Source organism: Alligator mississippiensis, chromosome 1, assembly GCF_030867095.1.
Source record: "Alligator mississippiensis isolate rAllMis1 chromosome 1, rAllMis1, whole genome shotgun sequence".
Taxonomy (NCBI): domain Eukaryota; kingdom Metazoa; phylum Chordata; order Crocodylia; family Alligatoridae; genus Alligator; species Alligator mississippiensis.
Window position 1 is genome coordinate 293307285 of NC_081824.1, and position 19239 is coordinate 293326523.

At 44.9% G+C, this 19239-nt stretch overlaps 1 protein-coding gene and 2 long non-coding RNA genes across 4 annotated transcripts in view; 1 reads left to right on the forward strand and 2 right to left on the reverse strand.

The window, feature by feature from the left end:
* The window catches only part of CLIC6 (chloride intracellular channel 6), a 47637-nt gene extending 44444 nt beyond the window's left edge, over positions 1-3193 (forward strand). For both annotated transcript variants that reach the window (XM_006278423.3, XM_019476025.2), the window contains exon 6: positions 1309-3193. In XM_006278423.3, the coding sequence (XP_006278485.1) occupies positions 1309-1470 (162 nt within the window). In that variant the 3' untranslated portion in view covers positions 1471-3193. The remainder of the gene's footprint in view (positions 1-1308) is intronic.
* Positions 1-5361, reverse strand: part of LOC132247727 (uncharacterized) — a 28120-nt gene extending 22759 nt beyond the window's left edge. The window contains exon 1 of the long non-coding RNA XR_009459084.1: positions 5207-5361. This is a non-coding gene — a long non-coding RNA (uncharacterized LOC132247727). The remainder of the gene's footprint in view (positions 1-5206) is intronic.
* Positions 5362-8711: 3350 nt separating this feature from the next.
* Positions 8712-19239, reverse strand: part of LOC102572752 (uncharacterized) — a 30750-nt gene continuing 20222 nt past the window's right edge. Inside the window, exons 5-6 of the long non-coding RNA XR_363853.4 lie at positions 19080-19227; positions 8712-8866 (exon numbers count right to left, since the gene is read on the reverse strand). This is a non-coding gene — a long non-coding RNA (uncharacterized LOC102572752). The remainder of the gene's footprint in view (positions 8867-19079; positions 19228-19239) is intronic.

Consider the following 19239-nt stretch of genomic DNA (forward strand, 5'->3'; position numbering starts at 1 on the left):
TATGGGCCATTGCAAAAGTCTGAGCATTTCAAATATACAATTTGTGCAGGTTGTCAGCATAGGACACAAACTAGGTTCGTATATAGATAAATCCAAATCCACAGTGCACAGATTAATCAAAAATGAAATCTGTAAAATGACAGGTGTTTCTCATACAGCCATACACATAATGACAGTTTGGGGGCTTAAATACATTCCTACATCTGCTTTCTTATTTGAGCTGGAGACTACTCCAGCCAAATGCTATATGGAGCTCCTTTTGCATGTTATGTTTTTTTCCTACCCCCAGTCCCTTCTTATCATTTCCTCCTAAATCTGAAGCTGGAATTTTGAATTTGCCAGGTTTTAGTACACCCCCTAGGCACTGGACTACCACTCTTCTGAAACTGCTTAGGATCACAGCCAGGTTAGGGTTGTGGAAGCTGTGCTTTCACGTCACCAGACAAATCTTTGGTGAGAGGAAGATGCAGATGAATCAAGTGGGTAAATCAGTGGACTAATGCACTTTTGAAGCCCTTGCCTTATGGATTTCTTCTAGATAAGGGAAAATAATTTATAAAATTTAAAATTTCCTGAAGTTAAGAAAGAATTGTCACAAATTGTGGACCTCAAAAAATAAGCTGTTTGTATTAAAATGTTGACCAGACACTCATTTGGACATTTCTGTTTAGTTAGAACAGGCTTTTCAAATCCAGTTCTAGAATTTGGGGGGGCAGTTAGAGATTAGTAGGACCTGGGGGGCAATTTCCTTAGACAGCTATGAAAAACATCAGCCACTGGTGCTACAAAACCTTTCCATCTGGAGCTCACATTTTGAGTTGACATGATAGTCTCTCTGAGGTGTGGGCTACACAAACATTTTGTTAGTTCAGAATGTCTATTTAAACAACCGCCCCCCCCCCCCCCCCCCAAGATACAATCACATGCCTGACTGCCCTGGGCATGCTCATAAAAATCTTCATACAAGTGCATCGGTATAGCTTATTCTAAGGAAGCTGGTTCAGGCTGAACTTCCGAGAACTATTTTTCTGGTGTAAGCTGCATCTTGACAGAGTAAGTGTGTATGGGAGGTGGAGGGAGAAAGGTCAGTGGGGTATGGAACTTATGGAATAGCCATACTGGCAAACTCTAATGAATCGACCTCCCCTCCTATCTGTTACTTTCTTCCTGTACGTTGCCTTTTTTCCATTTTTCTGTTTTAGCAATCAATTTGGGATGCTTTACTGGAAGAGACTCTATTGATTACATGCATTATGTTTTGCATCATGTCTCTAGCAATCTAATCTCTCTTTTTCCCCTCTTTTTAAGGTTGTGGCAAAAAAATACAGAAATTTTGAGTTTCCACCTGAAATGACAGGCGTCTGGAGATATTTGAACAATGCATTTGCTAGAGATGAATTCACAAATACTTGTCCTGCAGATCAAGAAATTGAGTTTGCCTACTTGAATGTTGCAAAGAGAATGAAGTAATGGAAGAAAAGACCACTCTGCTTTTCATTTCTTCCAAGATTTGGATGGGAATGGACCAAGATAAAGAAAAAAGAGTTGTGCAGCATAACTTCAAGTTCTGTCACTGGCCAATCCTTCTTTCATGAAAACTATATGGCATCATCTGGTCACTTGTGTGCCAGTTTTTGAGTATGTACATGATATAAGCACACATGCTTATGTGCTTATCTATGTATATACAAACTGGCACACAATTAGATTCATAGATGTTAGGGTCGGAAGGGACCTCAGCAGGTCATCGAGTCCGAACCCCTGCCCTGCAGAGGAAAGAGCGCTGGGGCCAGACTACTGATAATGCTGATAAGTGAACAGATAATGCTATAATATTGTTATAGCATACATGTGTGTGTGTTATGCTTGCTGTATTAAAGACATTGGATTCAAATGCACACTTTTAATAAAATTAAAGTAATGGTCCAGGTCACACAATTACTGCAATTTTTCAGGCTGGTGATATGCTAAAATACTAAGAGTGTAACCTGTTTGTCATGTATAAACTGTCACTATTGCTGCCTCCTATTTCTGTTTTATTTCAGAGCTATTGCCAAACTTGGTATTTGTCTTTGTCTGTATCATCTATGGCCTCCATAAATCTTGCAAAGCCATAGGTCAGCTCTTGGCTGCACAGCAGACTGGTTTATCAAGGAAAAAGGTTTCCTTCTATGTGGAACTAACTCTGTCTTCTAAAACATCCAGTTCTCTGTTTCAGAGACCTATATATAAGGTCAATGGAGGTTTTCCAGGAAGGGGAGAGAAGCACAGGTTGTTACTATGCAGTAACATTTGGTATTGGTATTTAAAGAGGGAGAGCTTCTGGCCCCATTATCAGGAGGAGAAGTAGGGAACTGGGGTCTCACTTCTTTTAGTCCTTTGATTCTTGTTAGTTTTGAAAAACAATATGGAAGGAAGGGCCTAAGAAAGAAGCATACCTCTTCCTTCTTCCTAGTTGAACTCCAGAACATGCAAAATGGCCAGTACCGATGAAAATATACTCTCTTGGCCCTAGAAGAGTTGGTCATCAGAAATCCATGGACTCTGAACTGGCTACAGCCCCAGTAGTTGCTTTCTTTTGGTAGGGAGCATCAGAGATCATGTACAACCTACAGTTGCTTATGGTGGGAGATGAAACTAATTTTAGCCTTATGGTCACCAAAGTCTCTCTCTGATGCTTTTGCACATTTTTTATAGGATTTGAGCATCTCTTAAAGCAATCTATTGGTGCATGCTAGGTTGCCATCAAGTAAAGTTAAAATAATAGGAGGTGTCCAGAAGAGATTTCAATCTGAGAAAGCGCCAACCTTGCTTGTATCAAACAGACTCTACTTTTACAAGTTTTACGTATGATGGTATCTTTCCAGTTTTCAGGTAAATACTTCATGTACCCTGTTTAATCCCAAACATGTACAGTTCTGATGTACATTTTATGTCACTGTCTTTTTTAAATGGTGTTAAAATACTTAAATTGTAAATTCGTCATCTTTAGCAAAAACGCTTAACCAGTTTTGTAATACCATACTTAGGTTCTGGGGGTTGATAGCTGAGCAACAAATGCAACAAATGTTACTAGCTTCTGCACTGTATTTTCAAGTAAAAAAAGTATATATAAAACCAAAAAACCTATATACTCTTTTCATATGCATTACAAATTTGACTAGAAAATACACAAATTCATAAGTAAATTGAATGATGGCTTGTGCTTATTTCAGTGCTTGTCCCCTGATTATGTGCATTCCAATTGTAGCCTAGATTTTGAAAAACAGGGTGCATGAGACGTTTGCTGCAGAGTAGACTAATTAGCTGTGCAGTGCCTCACATTTACACATGCGGCCTTGTTAGGCCACTTGAAACCAATAAACTCTGATGTAGCTGGCTGGGGTATGAGGGTGCTTCAGTACAAGGGATGCCTGCCAGCTAGCCCCACAATAAGGAACCCTCTGCAGCCCCTCCGCAACACACTGAGTCAGGTTGGAGTAGCCCAAGGCTGGCAGGTTGACCCTCCCTGGGTCCCCTGCCAGCTGGGGCTGCTCTGACACTTAAAACCCTCTAAGATCCAACTAGATGGGATGATCTAGTTGGGGATGGTCCTGCTCTGAGCAAAGGGTTGCACTAGATTATTTCCTGAGCTCCTTTCCAACCCTAATTTTCTGTGATTCTAATGACCCAGCTCCACATGTTGTAGTCCCGGGCACTTGTAAATGTAGCACCCAGGAGCAATAAATTCCAATGAAATATGTGCCAGAGTTTATTGCTGCATGCTAATAGCATGTGCAGACATACAAAATGTTAGCAAAGCTGATCTGTTTTTAAAGAACTAGGGAAGAGGGCTGAATGCCCTGATCCTACTGTCAGATCTACACTGGTGCAAAGATCAGTGTTCACAGGCTCCAGGGGAGCAGGGCTACGGGAGGGGCTGCAGCTACCCCAAAGTTGGCTGTAGACCCCCCTCCCCTATAGCCCCCTCACTGGGAACTGTCTGGCACAGCCTCACCCCACGCACAGATCCGGGGGCACACACCACCTCCCCACATGCCCTCCCAGGGTGTGCGTAGTGGCGGTGCTGGGAGGAGAAGGCCGAATGGGGGGAAAAGCTTGCATGCAGCATCCACCACTACCACTGCCACCAGCTATTTGTGGATGGTGGCAGCCCAGTGGCCAATCAGGACTGTGAGTTGAGGCAGGGGTCAGGGAGGTGCTGCAATGTGTCATGTGGGGCTGGTGGCGCCTGGCACACCCCTCCTCCCTTAGGTAAGAGGCTAATGCACTGGGGGAGACACCACTTGTGCCCTGGGGCATGCTCCTTCCCCACCCTCCCATCCATGCATAGCCCTTACGACCTTTTCAAGTACCCACAGTTGACAACCCTGGATATAAGTTATTCACCAGATTGTTGTAGATATTGGTGATGGGGGGGAAGCATTAAATAGAAAGTAAGACATGCATTTTCACAGGCCAGTCAAAGCAAGGAAGTATTTCATACATCTTACTGTGATTTATTTTGCTGTTTACAAATTTGATATATGTAAAGAAGGTCTTATCACTTTAAGGACAGATAGTAAATGCAGAAGGTCTACAATAGTTTCACAGTTGGTACGGTCGGAAGGAACCTGAGCAGATCATCAAGTCCAACCCCCTGCCATGGCAGGAAAGAATGCTGGGGTCAAACGACCCCGGCAGGGTGTTTATCTAGCCTCCTTTTGAAGACCCCCAGGGTAGGAGCGTGAGCACCGCTTCCCTTGGAAGTTGGTTCCAGATCCTAGCTGCCCTGATCCAATAATAAAGGATTGGTTTAGACCAGCGATTCTAAGCCAGGGTACCCAGGTACCCTGGAGTACCTTGAGATCAGTTTAAGAGTTCCACAGGGAACGGTGCAATATTAGTACTGCTAAGTTTACCAGTATCTACACGTGATCCAAGAGACAAACACAGTGATCCATAGTGTTAAAGGGTTCAGGGGTGTCATAGGGTGCCTCTAAGGTTAGCACCATTAGGCATGCAAACATGATTCACACAAAACTAAAGATTTCAAATAGGAATTTATAGTGTCAAAACCATCTTGCCCTTTTGTGGTTCTTCATAACAGAACATTTGTTCTACTGTCTTTTTGTAGTCAAAAACTGAGCGGTGCCTCGAGTCTAACAAGGATGAGAACCACTGGTTTAGGCAAATACCAAAAAAAGGAACCAAAACTGCCTCTCACCTCCACTCCAGTGCCTTCACTGAGCTCTGTCTTCTCATAACCCAGCATAATTTGTTACAAACGAAACTTGCCACTCCTAGGAGAGAGAAGAAAATCTCCACAGCACACTGCAGCCTGTTAACCTGCACCTAGACAGTCCCATAGGCTGGGCTCCATATTCCTCATTACAGCTGCTTTTATTCAGCTGAGTTGGTGTTAGTGTTTTGTGAAACATTTTCATTAAGTGATTAGGGCCAATCCCAGTCTGATCAGCCACAGGAGGATGAAGAGGAGTATGTAAAGGCCCAAAATGAAAAAGAGGCAGGTACTCACTAGTTGCCTTTATAGGCTGCTCTTGGGAGCCTTGCTAATGTAATAACAATCCTTTGAAAAATAAAAGCAAAAATAGAAACCCTATGCTTGCTGTTTCTTGCTATTTTCTTTCATTTTTGGAGAGGTATTTGTTGAGAGGGGCCAGCTGTCATTGATACCAGAAAAAAACAGGTCCAGATTTTCTGCCTCTGTCAGCCCATGCCTTGCTTATTACAATTATAAATCATTTGTATCACCAATTTGCCATCAGACCATTGTATTAGTTATGTATAAACGTACCAGGAAGGACAGTCCCTACCTCCAAACATTTACAATCCAAGATGCCAGTACTGCAAAATACAATGCCTGGGTGTACTTCCGCACCAGCTGAATTGAAGCATCAGGGCCTAAATAGAAAACAGTGAAAGAGCAGCAAAGGGACATGTACCTGGCCACACAACAGGTCAATGGCAGAATTACCCAAGCGTGGTGTGTTAGACTCTGATGTTCATACAGTGGCACCCAACACTTCATTAGCACATAATGATATGTTACAACATATCTGCAAAAAAACTCCTGTGTTCCCCAAGTGATGTGTTCTTTAATGTTATACTAGCTTTCTGCATCTTGTATTCCTAGCACAGATCAGCCACATGGGTTCAGGTACAATCATTTTAACAGCTCAGACTCTCAACTTCTGGCTTTTGCACATGCCTAAGTGCCTGGTCTTGCTGCCCTTACTTGTGTGAATAGTCCTATTGATGTCTTCAGAGGACTACAATGGGCCTATTCACATAGCAGCAACAGAGTGCGGCTCATGCTGGCTAGAGCCACATCAAAACTATCATCTTAATATATTCTACTTCATGATTTACAGTGAAATTGTAGGAAAAACTTCTGCTGATCCTCACCAGCTGGCTGCTTTTTGGAAGAAGTGAAGTACACATGATGAGATTCTGCCACTCTTATCAGGTTAAGTAGTACTGACTAGGGAAATCATTCACTGATGTCAGGTCACATGCATAAAACTAAAAGACTTGGCCATCAGAAATGGGATTTTTTATTTTTTTTGGGGTGGAATGGTGGTGTTCAAGGCAACATTGTGGTCTAAAAAACCCTCACTATGACCATACAGTCCCCCAGGAGCCTAAGGTTATGCTCCTGGGCTTGCCCAGTACCGCCCCGGTCTGAGCAGCTTGGCCAAGCCTCTGCTGATACAATAGGCATTACACACTGACAGGACCTGCCCCATCACTAAATGCAGTTATTAGCACTGTCTTTTAAAACTGTGTAGCTGTGCACCTTTTCATATATGACGTGATTAGAGCGCCCTCTCAGGTTGTAGGAACCAAAGGTCAATTCCCTCTTCAGCCTGGAGGACTTACACTTTAGGATCCCATAGCCCTGACTCAGGGGTGGGCAATTATTTCAGGCGCAGGGCCGCTTACTGAGTTTTGGCTGTCGAGGGTCACATAGGTAGCTCCACCCCTTGACAGGTGCCCCACCTCCTGGTTGCCATCTTGGGACTAGAAGTCCTGCCCCTTAGACCCTAACCTTTGCCACCAGAAGTCCCACCCCTTGCCCCTAGAAGTACTCCTTTCAGCAAGTGGTTTTGCCATCTCAAAACCAGAAGAATACGAAATTATATTCTAAAAAGTGAATATCTTAAACATCCATTAATTTGATTTAAAACATATTTTTGTCCTGGTTTACATGTGTTTCTGTAGTGTGCATAGAGGTGGTTGTATATAATATTTTAAAATTAAGTCTTACTCTTGTATATTGTGGGGGGCTGTGGGTGTTGGGTGTGGGTGTGTCTGTGGTGGTGGATAGGTGTGGGGGCTGTGGGTGTGGGAGCATGTGGGGGATGTGGGTGGGTATTGGTTTTGTGGGGGGTTGTTTGTGGAGAGGAGGGTGGCTGGGGTGTGTGAGGGGGTGTGGGGGTCTGCGTGTATGGCAGTGTGAGGGGGGTATGGGTATATGTGTATGGTGGAGTGTGCATGTGGGACTCGCCCTATGAACACGAACACACCAGGGTACCGGCACGGCCCTGTGCTCCCCATCCACCAATGCGGCAGGGAAATGGCTGGGGATGGGATGGGGCTGGGCTCCTGCCTCCTGCTGCTAGCTCCCCCTGGGTCCTACTGCCCCTGGCTCCTGTCGTCTTTGACAGGCAGCCAGGAGCAGATAAATATTTTCTAAGTTTTTTAGAGGTCCCAAGGGCCAGATAGAATGGCCTGGTGGGCTGTATCCAGCCCATAGGCTACAATTTGCCCACCCCTGCCCTGACTGGATGAACCCATAGTGCCTAACATCAAATTTGGGGATTACATATTGCCTTGAATGTGGCAGTTTGTTAGTTAGATTTATTTAAAATGAATTTTCCTATATAATATACAAGGGACCAAATTCAATCTTGGGATAACTTTACTAGAAATGAGTCGGGCTCTCTGTGACAAATAGAAGTTTCTCACTGTTGGTTTTATCCCTTTAATATTTCCTTTCTCTACAACAAAAATTGTAGAGTCACAATGCCCACATTATTGTGAGAAAAATATATCTACTGAAAAAGTTCAAAACAAAAATTTAAAATGTCTATCATGAAACAAAGGAAGAATGCTGTTGTGGTTGTTTTTGCTAGTGAAAAATTGAAAATGTTTTCCCAAACCTTAGATTTTACCAAAACAATATTCTGATAATGTTTTGACCAGTAACAACAGTGAGCTTTGAACTGGTGGTGGGATATAGCTTAATATAAAATGATTCTTTTTTCATTCTCACAGCTATTGCAGGATTTTCAGAATTGGAATCATATTTAAACAGGTAGTGTTAAAGTACAGTGATACACTCTAGTTCCCTATTTCTTTCTAAATCTGTAGGGCTAGCTTTTTGCCTGGTATGCCATAAATTAAAGTTCTTTGCCCTCCCTATACCATTCTGATCCCCTTCTCCAGCCTGATCTGCTGCTCTTTTTTCTACTCCCTGTCCCACTTGTGGCAGGCATCCCACACACAGGTTGGCCACCCCTGTTCTAAACCCTCCCTTACAAGGGCAGTGAAAAGGGCTGGGCATTTCCCACAAAGATTCCTAAGTGCTAAGTAGTATAAGAAATCTTTGTATACAACCTTGCTTGTACAAAAATTATTTTTATTATAATTTAAAATAAAAATTTTTACATTTCTCCTTTAAATACATATTATACGCAAGGCAAATATGGTCAAAGAGTTACTTTATTAAACAGTTGTGTGGAAAGGTCTTCAGCTGTTGAAGATTCTTCTGTCAGCGTCAAATTCTTCTGTCACCACAATGGTCCGTTCATTGAAGGGTGAAAAACCTACTTTTTCTGAACACAATATTTCCAAAAGCAGGCTGAAATGGAATAGAACAGACAGTTAATGTGCATGGTAATCTGTTTTACCCCTTCTGTTCTCCTTTGAAGTCAATGTAAAGGGAAGAAAAAGAAAAGTGCGTAACTGCAAGTGTTAGACAAATGTACTGAATATTTATAATTCACTGGCACTTTGCAACACTCTGGAGTTTAATTTAAAAGCCTCCACAGCCTATTATAGGCTGCCAAGGACAAAATGACCAATTAGCAACTACCAAGGTTAAGCTGACTGTCACGGCGGGGTCCTCACGGAGGGCCGTGATCTCCTTGAGGCCCTCTCACCGCGCTACTCCGGCCCGAGGGCACCCTCCATTCTCGCCCGCCACGTCTTGATGTAATATGTAATAGGGAGGCTGCCTTGTGTTTCCTCGGGCCTGTCAGCTCCTGGACCCCTCGTGGGTCTCCCCATACAATGGGCGCTACCCAAGCGCCCTAGCCTTATGGGCTATGCGTGGCTCCTACCTCCCCTGATACCACGCCCCAAGCCTCGCAGATGTAAAGGACGTTGTTCGGTCTATACGCCCGCTTCCCGGGCCTCCTCTCTAATGTGGCCCACTCTGGGCTCCCTGTCTCGTGCCCAGCCTCTTGCTGGGACTCCCGTCTAGCCCACTCTGGGCCTCCCCTGCCGGTGTGATTCCGCTTCGGGACTTTCTAGCAGGCCTCCGGTCGTATGGGCCAACCGCACGGACACCCTCCCTGACTCTGGCTCCCTGTGCTGCTACTCCCTGTCCTCTCAGGGGCAACCGCAGCACCCTGCCTTGGTCTGAGGGGGGGGATTGCTGCACTGGCCCGCGGCTGGGCTCGCTATGCCTGTGCGCCCACACTGGGCTACTCAACAAAGCACGATGGCGTTCCCCCTTTCTGGGGCTCGCCGCGCCCACACTGGGCTACTCAATAACATACAAGGGCGTTCCCCCTCTCTGGGGGGCTCGCCGCGCCCACGCTGGGCTACTCAATAAAACACAATGGTGTTCCCCCTCTCTGGGGGCTCGCCGCGCCCACACTGGGCTACTCAGTATGGCTCCGCTCTCTAGGGCCGCTCAGTATAGCGCTCCCCCCTTCTCTGGGGCTTGCCGTGCCCACACTGGGCTACTCAGTAATACTGCCCCTTTCCTGGGGCCGGGGTCTATGTTCCCCCCCCACACGCAATCCGGGGTCTCGGTCCCCGTCTGCAACCTACGGGTTGCGCCCGCGACCCACTGGCCGCGCTCCTCGCCGCCAGTTGCTCATATACTGGCGTGCGAGCTGCGCCTTCCCTGGCGCTATGAACAATAATGCGCCTTCCTGGCGCTAGGGCACCCCACACTCTCTGGGGTCCCTATAGTTGAGGCCTCCTCCAACCCCTACAGCCTCACCCAAGCCTCCGGGTGTAATAATACAAACACAAAGCAAAACCACAAGCCCCTAGGCTGTAACACAAATGCAAGCCACCTGGCCATAACTCCTCATCATAGCTCAAGCCTCCAGGGCTATCATGAGCTGTACTTGCGACTTAGGCTCCTTCCCATATCTCGGCCGAGGGAGCTCCTGCCTCTCCGGCTGCTGGCAGGGAACTGCCAGCCTGGCCTCAGCCCTGAGCTTTATAAGGGCCAGGCCCTGCCCCCTAAAGGCAGCTGGCTCCGCTTAGTTGCTCCAGCAACCCACAGCTGTGCTCACTTGGTTCTGCCAGGGCTCTCTCCCTGGCAGTTTCTCCTTTCTTAGGAGCAGGCACCAAGGTGCCCTGTGACACTGACCTTCAAGGCTGCATCCAGCAGAGACTAGTCACAGAAGACAAAGTTTATCAGCCTTGCCAGAGTAAGTTAACTGATGGCTAACTACACAGTTGCAGGGAGGGAGCTGCAGACCATCTTGCATTCAGCTGGCACTGCCACCCCCGGGTTCTTAGGGCAATCACTACCTTTGCCTCCTTCCCCAGAGCCTGCAGCAACAGCTTCAGAAGCTTAACCCTCATTAGGGGATGGGCTAGCTGCAATCCGAGCCTATGAGCGGCTGGACTAAAACAGGAAAAATTACTGTCATTCCCAGGACAGCATGCTGTTTCCCACACCAGCAACTTGCTGCATGTGGAATACAAGTGGGATTTTCTAAAGCACTCAAACTCCAGACAAACTTGGTTCCCATAGAGTCAACCAGCAAAAGCACAGCATCCAGGGGCTGTGCCTTGGACAGCAACAGGACCTGGGCTGGCTGCAGCAGCTGAGCTAGTAGTGGCTGCCACTTATGCACCCACTCAAAATAGACACCTGGGGCTGGGGTCCCTGACGCCTATGGCTCTTTACAGTACTTTCAAAAGGGCTTGTATGACACATTTCAGTAGGAGCATAGTTACATCAACACAAAGACCAGTCGCAAAATCATAAATATTTCCAGAGAAAACAAAACAAAAGAAACAACAATTTTCATTGCATTTGAATATTCCCAAGATTTGTTTACTGCTTTAATTAAGTCACATGATCCATTTTTTAAAACTAAAAGTATTTGTTTTTTCCATTTTCTCCTCCCTTCTTTGTTTTCCTCTTCCCCATTGAAGTGGGGAAGGGGACAAGTTGGAAGAGTAAGAAAAGGAATCTGTGAAAAACATTAGTGTTGAGTGAAAAATGAAATCCTCCTTCTCCCCCACCAAAAAAAATTTCTGTCTATGAAAGGCCATTCTCTATCTATGAACGTTTTATCTATGAAAATGTTGCAGGCAGCTTTATTCAGTTCTGAATACTTTGGAAGATCCTGTTCTTCCTGGTTAGCGGGCTGCTCAGCAGAGTGCCCCCTAAAGGCTGGATTCATAGCCTCGATTGATTTCCAAAGAGTGAATGAGTCAGGGGATCTGATCCAAAGCCTAGTGAGCTCTATGGAGAGAGTGGAAAATTCTTGCAGAGGATTAGCCCATACTCAAGAGATAAGGGAAAAGGAGCCTGGCATTGAGAAGGGTAACATGGAATGCCTAATACAGGATTCTACTGTCATACACTACGTCATAGTATCATAGAAAAATAGGGATGAAAAGGACCTCAGGAGTTCAACTCTCTGCTCAAGATTAGTCCCGTCTAAACCATCCTAGATAAGTGTTTGGCTAACCTGCTCTTCAAAACTTAAAACTCTGAAGTTTCCACTACTTCCCCCAGTGTTTAACCACCCTTATACAGAAAAAGGTTTGCTGGCCATGTCTACAAGAGATGTTTACTACAGGTTGACTAATTAACTTTGCAGTAACAATCTCAGTGTCTACACATGTGCCCCTGTTTGGGCACACAAAACTACTAAACTCCACCGCAGGTTAGGACTTGTAAACACAAGTCATACCCTACTATAGAGTTTTTTCATATGCAGTACCTCATGTGTGGACATTGACACAGCTGGCTGGGGCACAAGGGTGCTTCAGTGCAGGGGCTGCCTGCTAGGTAGCCCCGTGCTGAAGCACCCTCGTGCCCCAGCCAGCAGCTCCACAGCATGTTGAGATGGGTAGGGGAGTAGTCCTGGGCTGGCAGGCTGACCCCCGGGGCCCCCTGCCAGCTGGGGCTGCTTTGATCCAGCTCAATGTGCTGTGGTCCATGTGTGCATATAAACCACGTGCCTGGGAGCTTCCTGGGAGCAAGAAACTGTGGAGCAATAAGGTCTGCACTTTATTGCTGTGCACTAATGACACCTGTAGACATGCTTGCTTTGTTGCAGTTTAAAATTGCTACTTCTTGTGCTGTCTCCACTGCCTTCAGAGAACAGTCTATCATCATCCTCCTTATAATCACCCTTTAGGTAGTTGAAGACTTTTATCACATACACCCTTAAACTTCTTTCTACTAGACTAAATAATCCCAGTTCTTTCAACTTTTTCTTAAAAGTCATATTTTCTAGACCACTAATCATATTTATTGTGCTCTATCAGACCCTTTACAATTTATCTATGTCTGTACTGAAGCATGGTGTCCAAAACTGGACAGAATACCCCAGGTGAGGCCTCTCCCATGCTGAATTCAGTAGAAGAATCACTTCCCTTGATTTGCAGGTGACACTCCTGCTAATACATCTCATTATGCTACCGGATTTTTTCTGCAGCATAAGCACACTGCTGACTCATATTCAGCTTGCAGTCTACTATAATTTCCAGGTCCTTGCCTGCAGTACTGCAACCTGGCCTATTATATCAATGCTTTGCACAATAATGTTAACACAGTAGATAAAAATCTAATACATGATTCTGTGCTTTAAGGCACCTTCTTACCTGACAGGAAGAAACTGCCTGGAAGATGATGCAGGCTTTTCTACACAGAAAATATTTTTGTGACACATTAACTTAAAGGTACAATTGTAAAGTGCTTTGGTTGTACCTGTGGAACTGCCCATGGGCGCATCTACATATGCAATTAATGTGCCTGAATAAACTCTGGTGCAGTTCAGATGCCAGAGTTTAGTGCTTCTGGGCATTGTGATTGAATGTGCACCCAGGACTACAGCATGTTGAGCTGGGGCAGCGCAGCCCCAGCTGGCAGGAAGCTGGGGAGTTAGCCTGCCAGCCTGGTGCTGCTCCGACCCAGCTCAACATGTTGCGAAGGGGCTGGCTGGGACATGAGGGTGATACAGTGTGGGGTTAGCTGGCTGGCAGCTCCCACACTGTAGTGCTCTCATGCCTTAGCCAGCCTGGTCAGCGTCTACACATGCATTGCAGTGGAGTAAACTATTCTGCTACACGACAGTACTTGTATTTAGTAGTACTATCCAGCAGCAGAGTTAATTACTTTACTCTGGCCTAATAGTGTCACATGTGGAGACACTAACTTTTTACTGCAGAGCTAATTAATCTGCTGCACAAGAAATGTCTTGTGTAGACATGCCCCATATCAACACTCTTATTCTGTTATAAGAATGCCTCTTTCTGATTTAGCTTATGTCACTATCAAGTGAATTATGCTAAACTGGAAAACGAAAATACTTGTACAGTATGCTGTAAGTAGAGTGGTTATATAGGGAGGTATAAAAGTATAATGATATTCATGAGCAGATCCACGAATTTGAAAAGGGGGGGGGGATGCAGCACCCCCTTCAGTATCTCTGCCTCCCCCAAGTATCTTCTGAGATACTTAATATTTCTGAAATTATTTTTGAATACTCAAGATTTTGAGCTGAAAATGTGCAAGCTTGTTAAATGAGACATTAGGATTAAATGAAGTAGGCAGCCACACTTAGGAGGGCACAAATTCAGGTAAGTGAATTATCAGAAGATTTATACTCAACATGTAGTGTTAGTGACTTTGTTCATTAAAGCAGAACCTGATTAATATGTACAAGACAGTTAGGTAAAATAAGGTTACAAATCTCTGAGCATGTTACAGTGGTGTAAATCAGGAGTAACTGCATTATCTTAAATTACTTCTGATTTAATGAGACTCTGACTAGAATTTGGCCGACTATAAAATTGTCCAGCCAACAACAGATATGTGACTAATTCTAACATCAGAACTATCAGGAGTAGAGTGGAACTCAGACCAGAGTTTCCATTCCAAAGAAAACCAAATATTTCAAAATTTGTTTCTGTCCTGAATGTTTGCTGTCCAGCCATTGAGCCTGAGCCTCAGAAGAGAAGGAGGATAAGAAGCACCAGAACTACAGCTCCCAGAAGGCAGCCCTCAGAGGTACTGTTTAATGTTCAGCTGGCTTGCAATAAAATCTGCTTGTTCCATTCAACAAGCCAAAAGGTTTTATTTTGATTTTCCTGACAGAAAATTGAGGATATTTGGCAAAACGGAGATTATCCTAGGGAAGGTGTAAAATGAGAAAATCAACTTGACAGAAAATTCTCAACTGGCTCTAAACTATGGGATACTTGGCATTGAGGTGACATATTTGTTTTCTACCAATATGTATTAAGGCTTCCAATCTAATAACCAAATCCATGAATCAGACATTTGTGTTCATGTATTTCAAAGATAAGGACATAAGGACAGCTCTGACTACAGGATCAAGCCCTTAGCTAAGAGGTGTAAAAGTGCAGCCAGGTGCCCAGGGTAGTTGCAATACTTGGGGGCAGCAGTGACTTCCAGTTGTCTCTATGATGCCCGTGCAATCTTGTGCCTGCGGAGGCAGAGGGTTTTTTTCTGCCCTCCCCTGACCCCCCAAGTTGGAGCCCAGGGGAGTTGCTCTAGTTACCCTGACTTAGCTACACTACTGCCTTGGTTATTCACAATGACATTAATTTTCAAACTATTTTTAATTCTACCATTGCATTTGCAGCAGAAGGCAGAAAAAACTGAACATTTTCCCCTCAAAAACGTCAGTGAAATCTTGAGGCCTAATTTTAAATTACCCTCAATTCATTCTCTAAAATAGTGAGTGCCATTTGCATGTTTAAAACGGTGGAGCTGTATAAGCAAACTGAGAAATCTGACTAACTGTTGGGAACAGGAAAATGCTGTTTGGTTGCCTAAATGCAAGTATTGTTCTGTGCAACAGTTCATTACTAATTCAGAAACTGCCTTTGAAAACACAGCCCAGCATGTGACCGGCCACATCAGTCCTTCTTCACACAGGGCACTTCTTCAGACTTGACCTCTGTCACAGTTATTCCTTTTAACAATGCCCCACCCCAATCCAATGCAATGCTTTCACAAACCCTAGGAATAAGGAGAAGACTTGCCAATCATCAACAGGATGTGTAATATATATGGGGGTATTATGGACTGATAACCTATGGTGACCTATTTTATCAGCAGTGTCTGTTTGGGTAGCAGAGCGCTTTCTAATAACTGTCTCACAGCTTTCACTTAAGGATCATCAAGAGACAATGCCAGAATCATTTACACTAATTGCTCTAATTTGTTCTCTTGGGCAGCACAAATACCACTTGGACTGGGGTGGGGTGCAGTTATGGATCTCAGAGACTTGGTAAAGAACCCTGGAGGGCAAAGGGAGGGGAATGTGGTGTCACAAGAGAGAGAACCAAACGTGAGTTTCATGTCATGGCAGAACGCAGTGCATTGCATAGCTCCCCAAGGTAGCTTGTCCAGCAGAAGCAGTATAGCCGTGTTTGCGAGGCTCTTTACCCAGGCTAATTATAGCATGCTTCTCAGCAAGGCTAGTAACTTCAGGAGTGACCACTCATACTGCCACCGCTATACTGCCACCACTAGCTACCTCGATCAGAGTACTAGGACAGGGGTGCTCAACCCCTGGTCCATGGGCCAGATCCAACCTCCAGTGCTGTGTCATCTTGCAGGGATCCTGGTTTTCTCCGATTTTAAACAATTCCCAGTTTTTGGTTTAAAAAAAGCAACTCCAAATCTACATTTTTCCATGACTGATTTGAAACACCATTAGTGGTATTTCACTTTAATCATGGAAACATGTGGATCTGGGGTTACTTTTTTTTTTTAACTGAATATTGGGGATTTTTTTGAATTGGAGAAAACCAGGATCTCCAAGCAGGGTCCCCCATGGGTCCATGAGGAGCCCTGCAGGCCATGACCCTGAGTGCTAGGTCAGTCACACAGCGTGGTGTGGGACCTGATCCTGGAACGCGGATGCAGCACAGGGCCCCCAGAGCCCAATTCTTGCATGAGAGACTGGACAGAGGTGGCACAGGGCTCCCAGAGCTGACCCCTGCAAACAGTTCTGGGTGGGAGCGGCACCGGTCCTGGTACACAGGGTTCAGCCCAGCCCACTGTATTGTGCTGCGATGGACCTTCAGAGAATTGCATAGAGACACAGGAACCTGTACATCTTCAATGAAGAATTAACCGCCTGGGGATGTCTAGCCTGAGGATGAGCAGCAACTCTGCAAAGCCACACCTGAGTTAATGTCCTCATTGCCATTACACTCACTCATTTGTGTCCTCAGACTTCTGCAGGCATGTCTCAGTAAGCAGGCATGTCAGCATGAAGATGAGCTGCTTCATGATTTTGTGCAGTGAATTGTGAAAGAGCTTGTCTATGTATTCAGGACAGATAGGGGAATTTGAGGACTATAAACCTTCAGATTATTTAGGCTGTGTCTGCTCTGCAAAGAGAACGATTTACCAATCCAAGTGTAGCATCACCAAGAAATTAGCCTACAGCTCACATGTGGCAGCTAGTCAGGATGTAAACTCTATTTAAATCAAGTGAGAGGTTTTTTGTGTGGACAAATTAGGGACAACACCTTAATAAGAGGATCAAAATGAAGACAAATTCTGAAGATAAGTCCACTTCTTTTGTTGTTATGGGATGGCAGTATTTTAGGTATGCTTCTCACTGGCTGATTCTTTCACAAACCTATCTTGTTAATACCTTGTTCCTAACCTTAAATAGCTGTGCTTGCTCACTTACAAGAATGTAGATATCTGAAAACATTCATTTACTGGTAATTGCATTCCCGAAAGGGAGAAATCATTGGTATCCAAAACCCAATTGGACCTCCAGGCTGCTAAGCAGATAGCATGCACATGGTAATGAGTCCTGATTCCAGGCATAAAGGGTGCACTCAGAAAGACCCAAAAAAAGACTCAAGTGTATCTAGCCCCACAACCACTTAGTCCCACTAGCACCATGACTGAAAGGGACTTGCAGGTCATGACTGATCACAAGAGAGACATGAGCCACCAATGCAATGCCGCAGCTGGCAAAGCAAATAAAACTCTGGTTTGCATCTATCAATTCATCTCAAGTAAGACCCAAGAAGTCATCCTTCTGCTTTACTCGACCTTGGTGAGGCTGCAGCTGGGAGTACTGCATCCAATTCTGGGCTCCACACTATAGAAAAGATGTGGAGAAGCTTGAGAGAGTCCAGAGGAGAGCTACGCACATGATCAGAGGGCAAGAGAATAGGCTTTATGAGTAGAGGTTGAGAGGCATGGGACTCTTCAGCTTGGAGAAGTGAAGGCTCAGGGGTGACTTGGTGGCAGCCTATAGGTATGAGGGGTGTGCATCAGGATCTGGGAGAACATCTGTTCAGCAGGGCACCCCAAGGGAAGACAAGGTCTAACAGTCACAAACTGTTGGAAGACCATTTTAGACTAGACACAAGGAAAAAGTTCTTCACTGTCTGAGTCTCTAGAGTCTGAAATAGACTCCCCCAGAAGTGGCGCAAGCACCTACTCTAGATACCGTTAAGAAATGCTTGAATGCTTATCTTGCTGGGGTGATCTGACCCCAGCTGACTTCCTGCCCCTTGGGCAGTGGGCTGGACCTGATGATCTCGTCAGGTCCCTTCTAACCTTACTGTCTATGAAATCTATGAACCATGATTGCACATTTTGGGGCTTTTTAAAGTTGTTTATTTTGTTGTTTTAATTTTAAAAGACTATCATATATTAAGGATATAAATCACTGTGTTGGGGTGTTGTGATGAGGGTTGAGCCTTCTTGGTTAAAGAGCCTTTACAATTCATGTGTTCCAATTATTAGCTTTTTATAGGTGGAGAGTTGGGGCATAGAGAGAATGAACCTACTGGCCACTGTTGTTAAGGCTTACCAGTTTCCAAAGCTAGTGCAGTACAAGGGAGCATGGAGGCTAGCATCACATCTACCTGTCTGTCACAGACCTCCTCAAATGACTAGACACCCATGCAGAGGTGGGTCAGCTGGAGACAACCCTCGGCCTGTGTTTAGAGTGTACTTGAACTCAGGCCTCCAGATCCACAGTGAGATGTCTTAACTGGTCTGCCACCATATCCCTAGGCAGAATGAGGACTGGCCCCAAATTATAGGAGAAACCTGTGCTGATACAGGCCATGTCTCTCGCATTTGGAGTTAGTGCACTACCAGTTGGATATCCTTCTTGAGAGAACATTTATGACTTGCATGTGGCTGGATCAGCTTTTTCACCTTAGGGTTACAAGTTCAAGTAAAATTCAAGTCGGTAGAAAGTCATGTTTACTAGCTAACGATTCTTCAGTGGCTTTTATAGAAAATGAATTTGGTGGTTTCAGCCCATTTTCTATGGCACCACTGGCCACATCACAGGAAAGTCTATCATAAATGCTACTTGGCATAGATGGCAGAGAGCCCAAAGACTAGATGGCCGTAGATACTGAGCTTCTCTTTCACTTGTGGACCCCAGAATGGAAGTGCATTACAGAGATGCACAGAACGGGCTGGTTGTGACCTAGGCTGTACTTTTCTGTGGCTAGAGGGTATCTAGCTCCTTTTACAAACACTGAAACACATTTGCAGTGTTATCTGCTATCAAAGTGACCTAATAATGAGGCAGGCACTACACTGAAAAGAGTCTTACCTCTCTTCTTGGATTTCTTGGGTACCTGTGGTGCTGATTTCCTGAAGTTCTTTCCATGTAAAGGATTTATTTCCAGGAGATCCTCACTCAGCTCAGCAGTGCCTTCTTGATGGAAAGGGGGATTAGACTGGCCTCCATTCAAGCCCTCCTGATCAAAGCA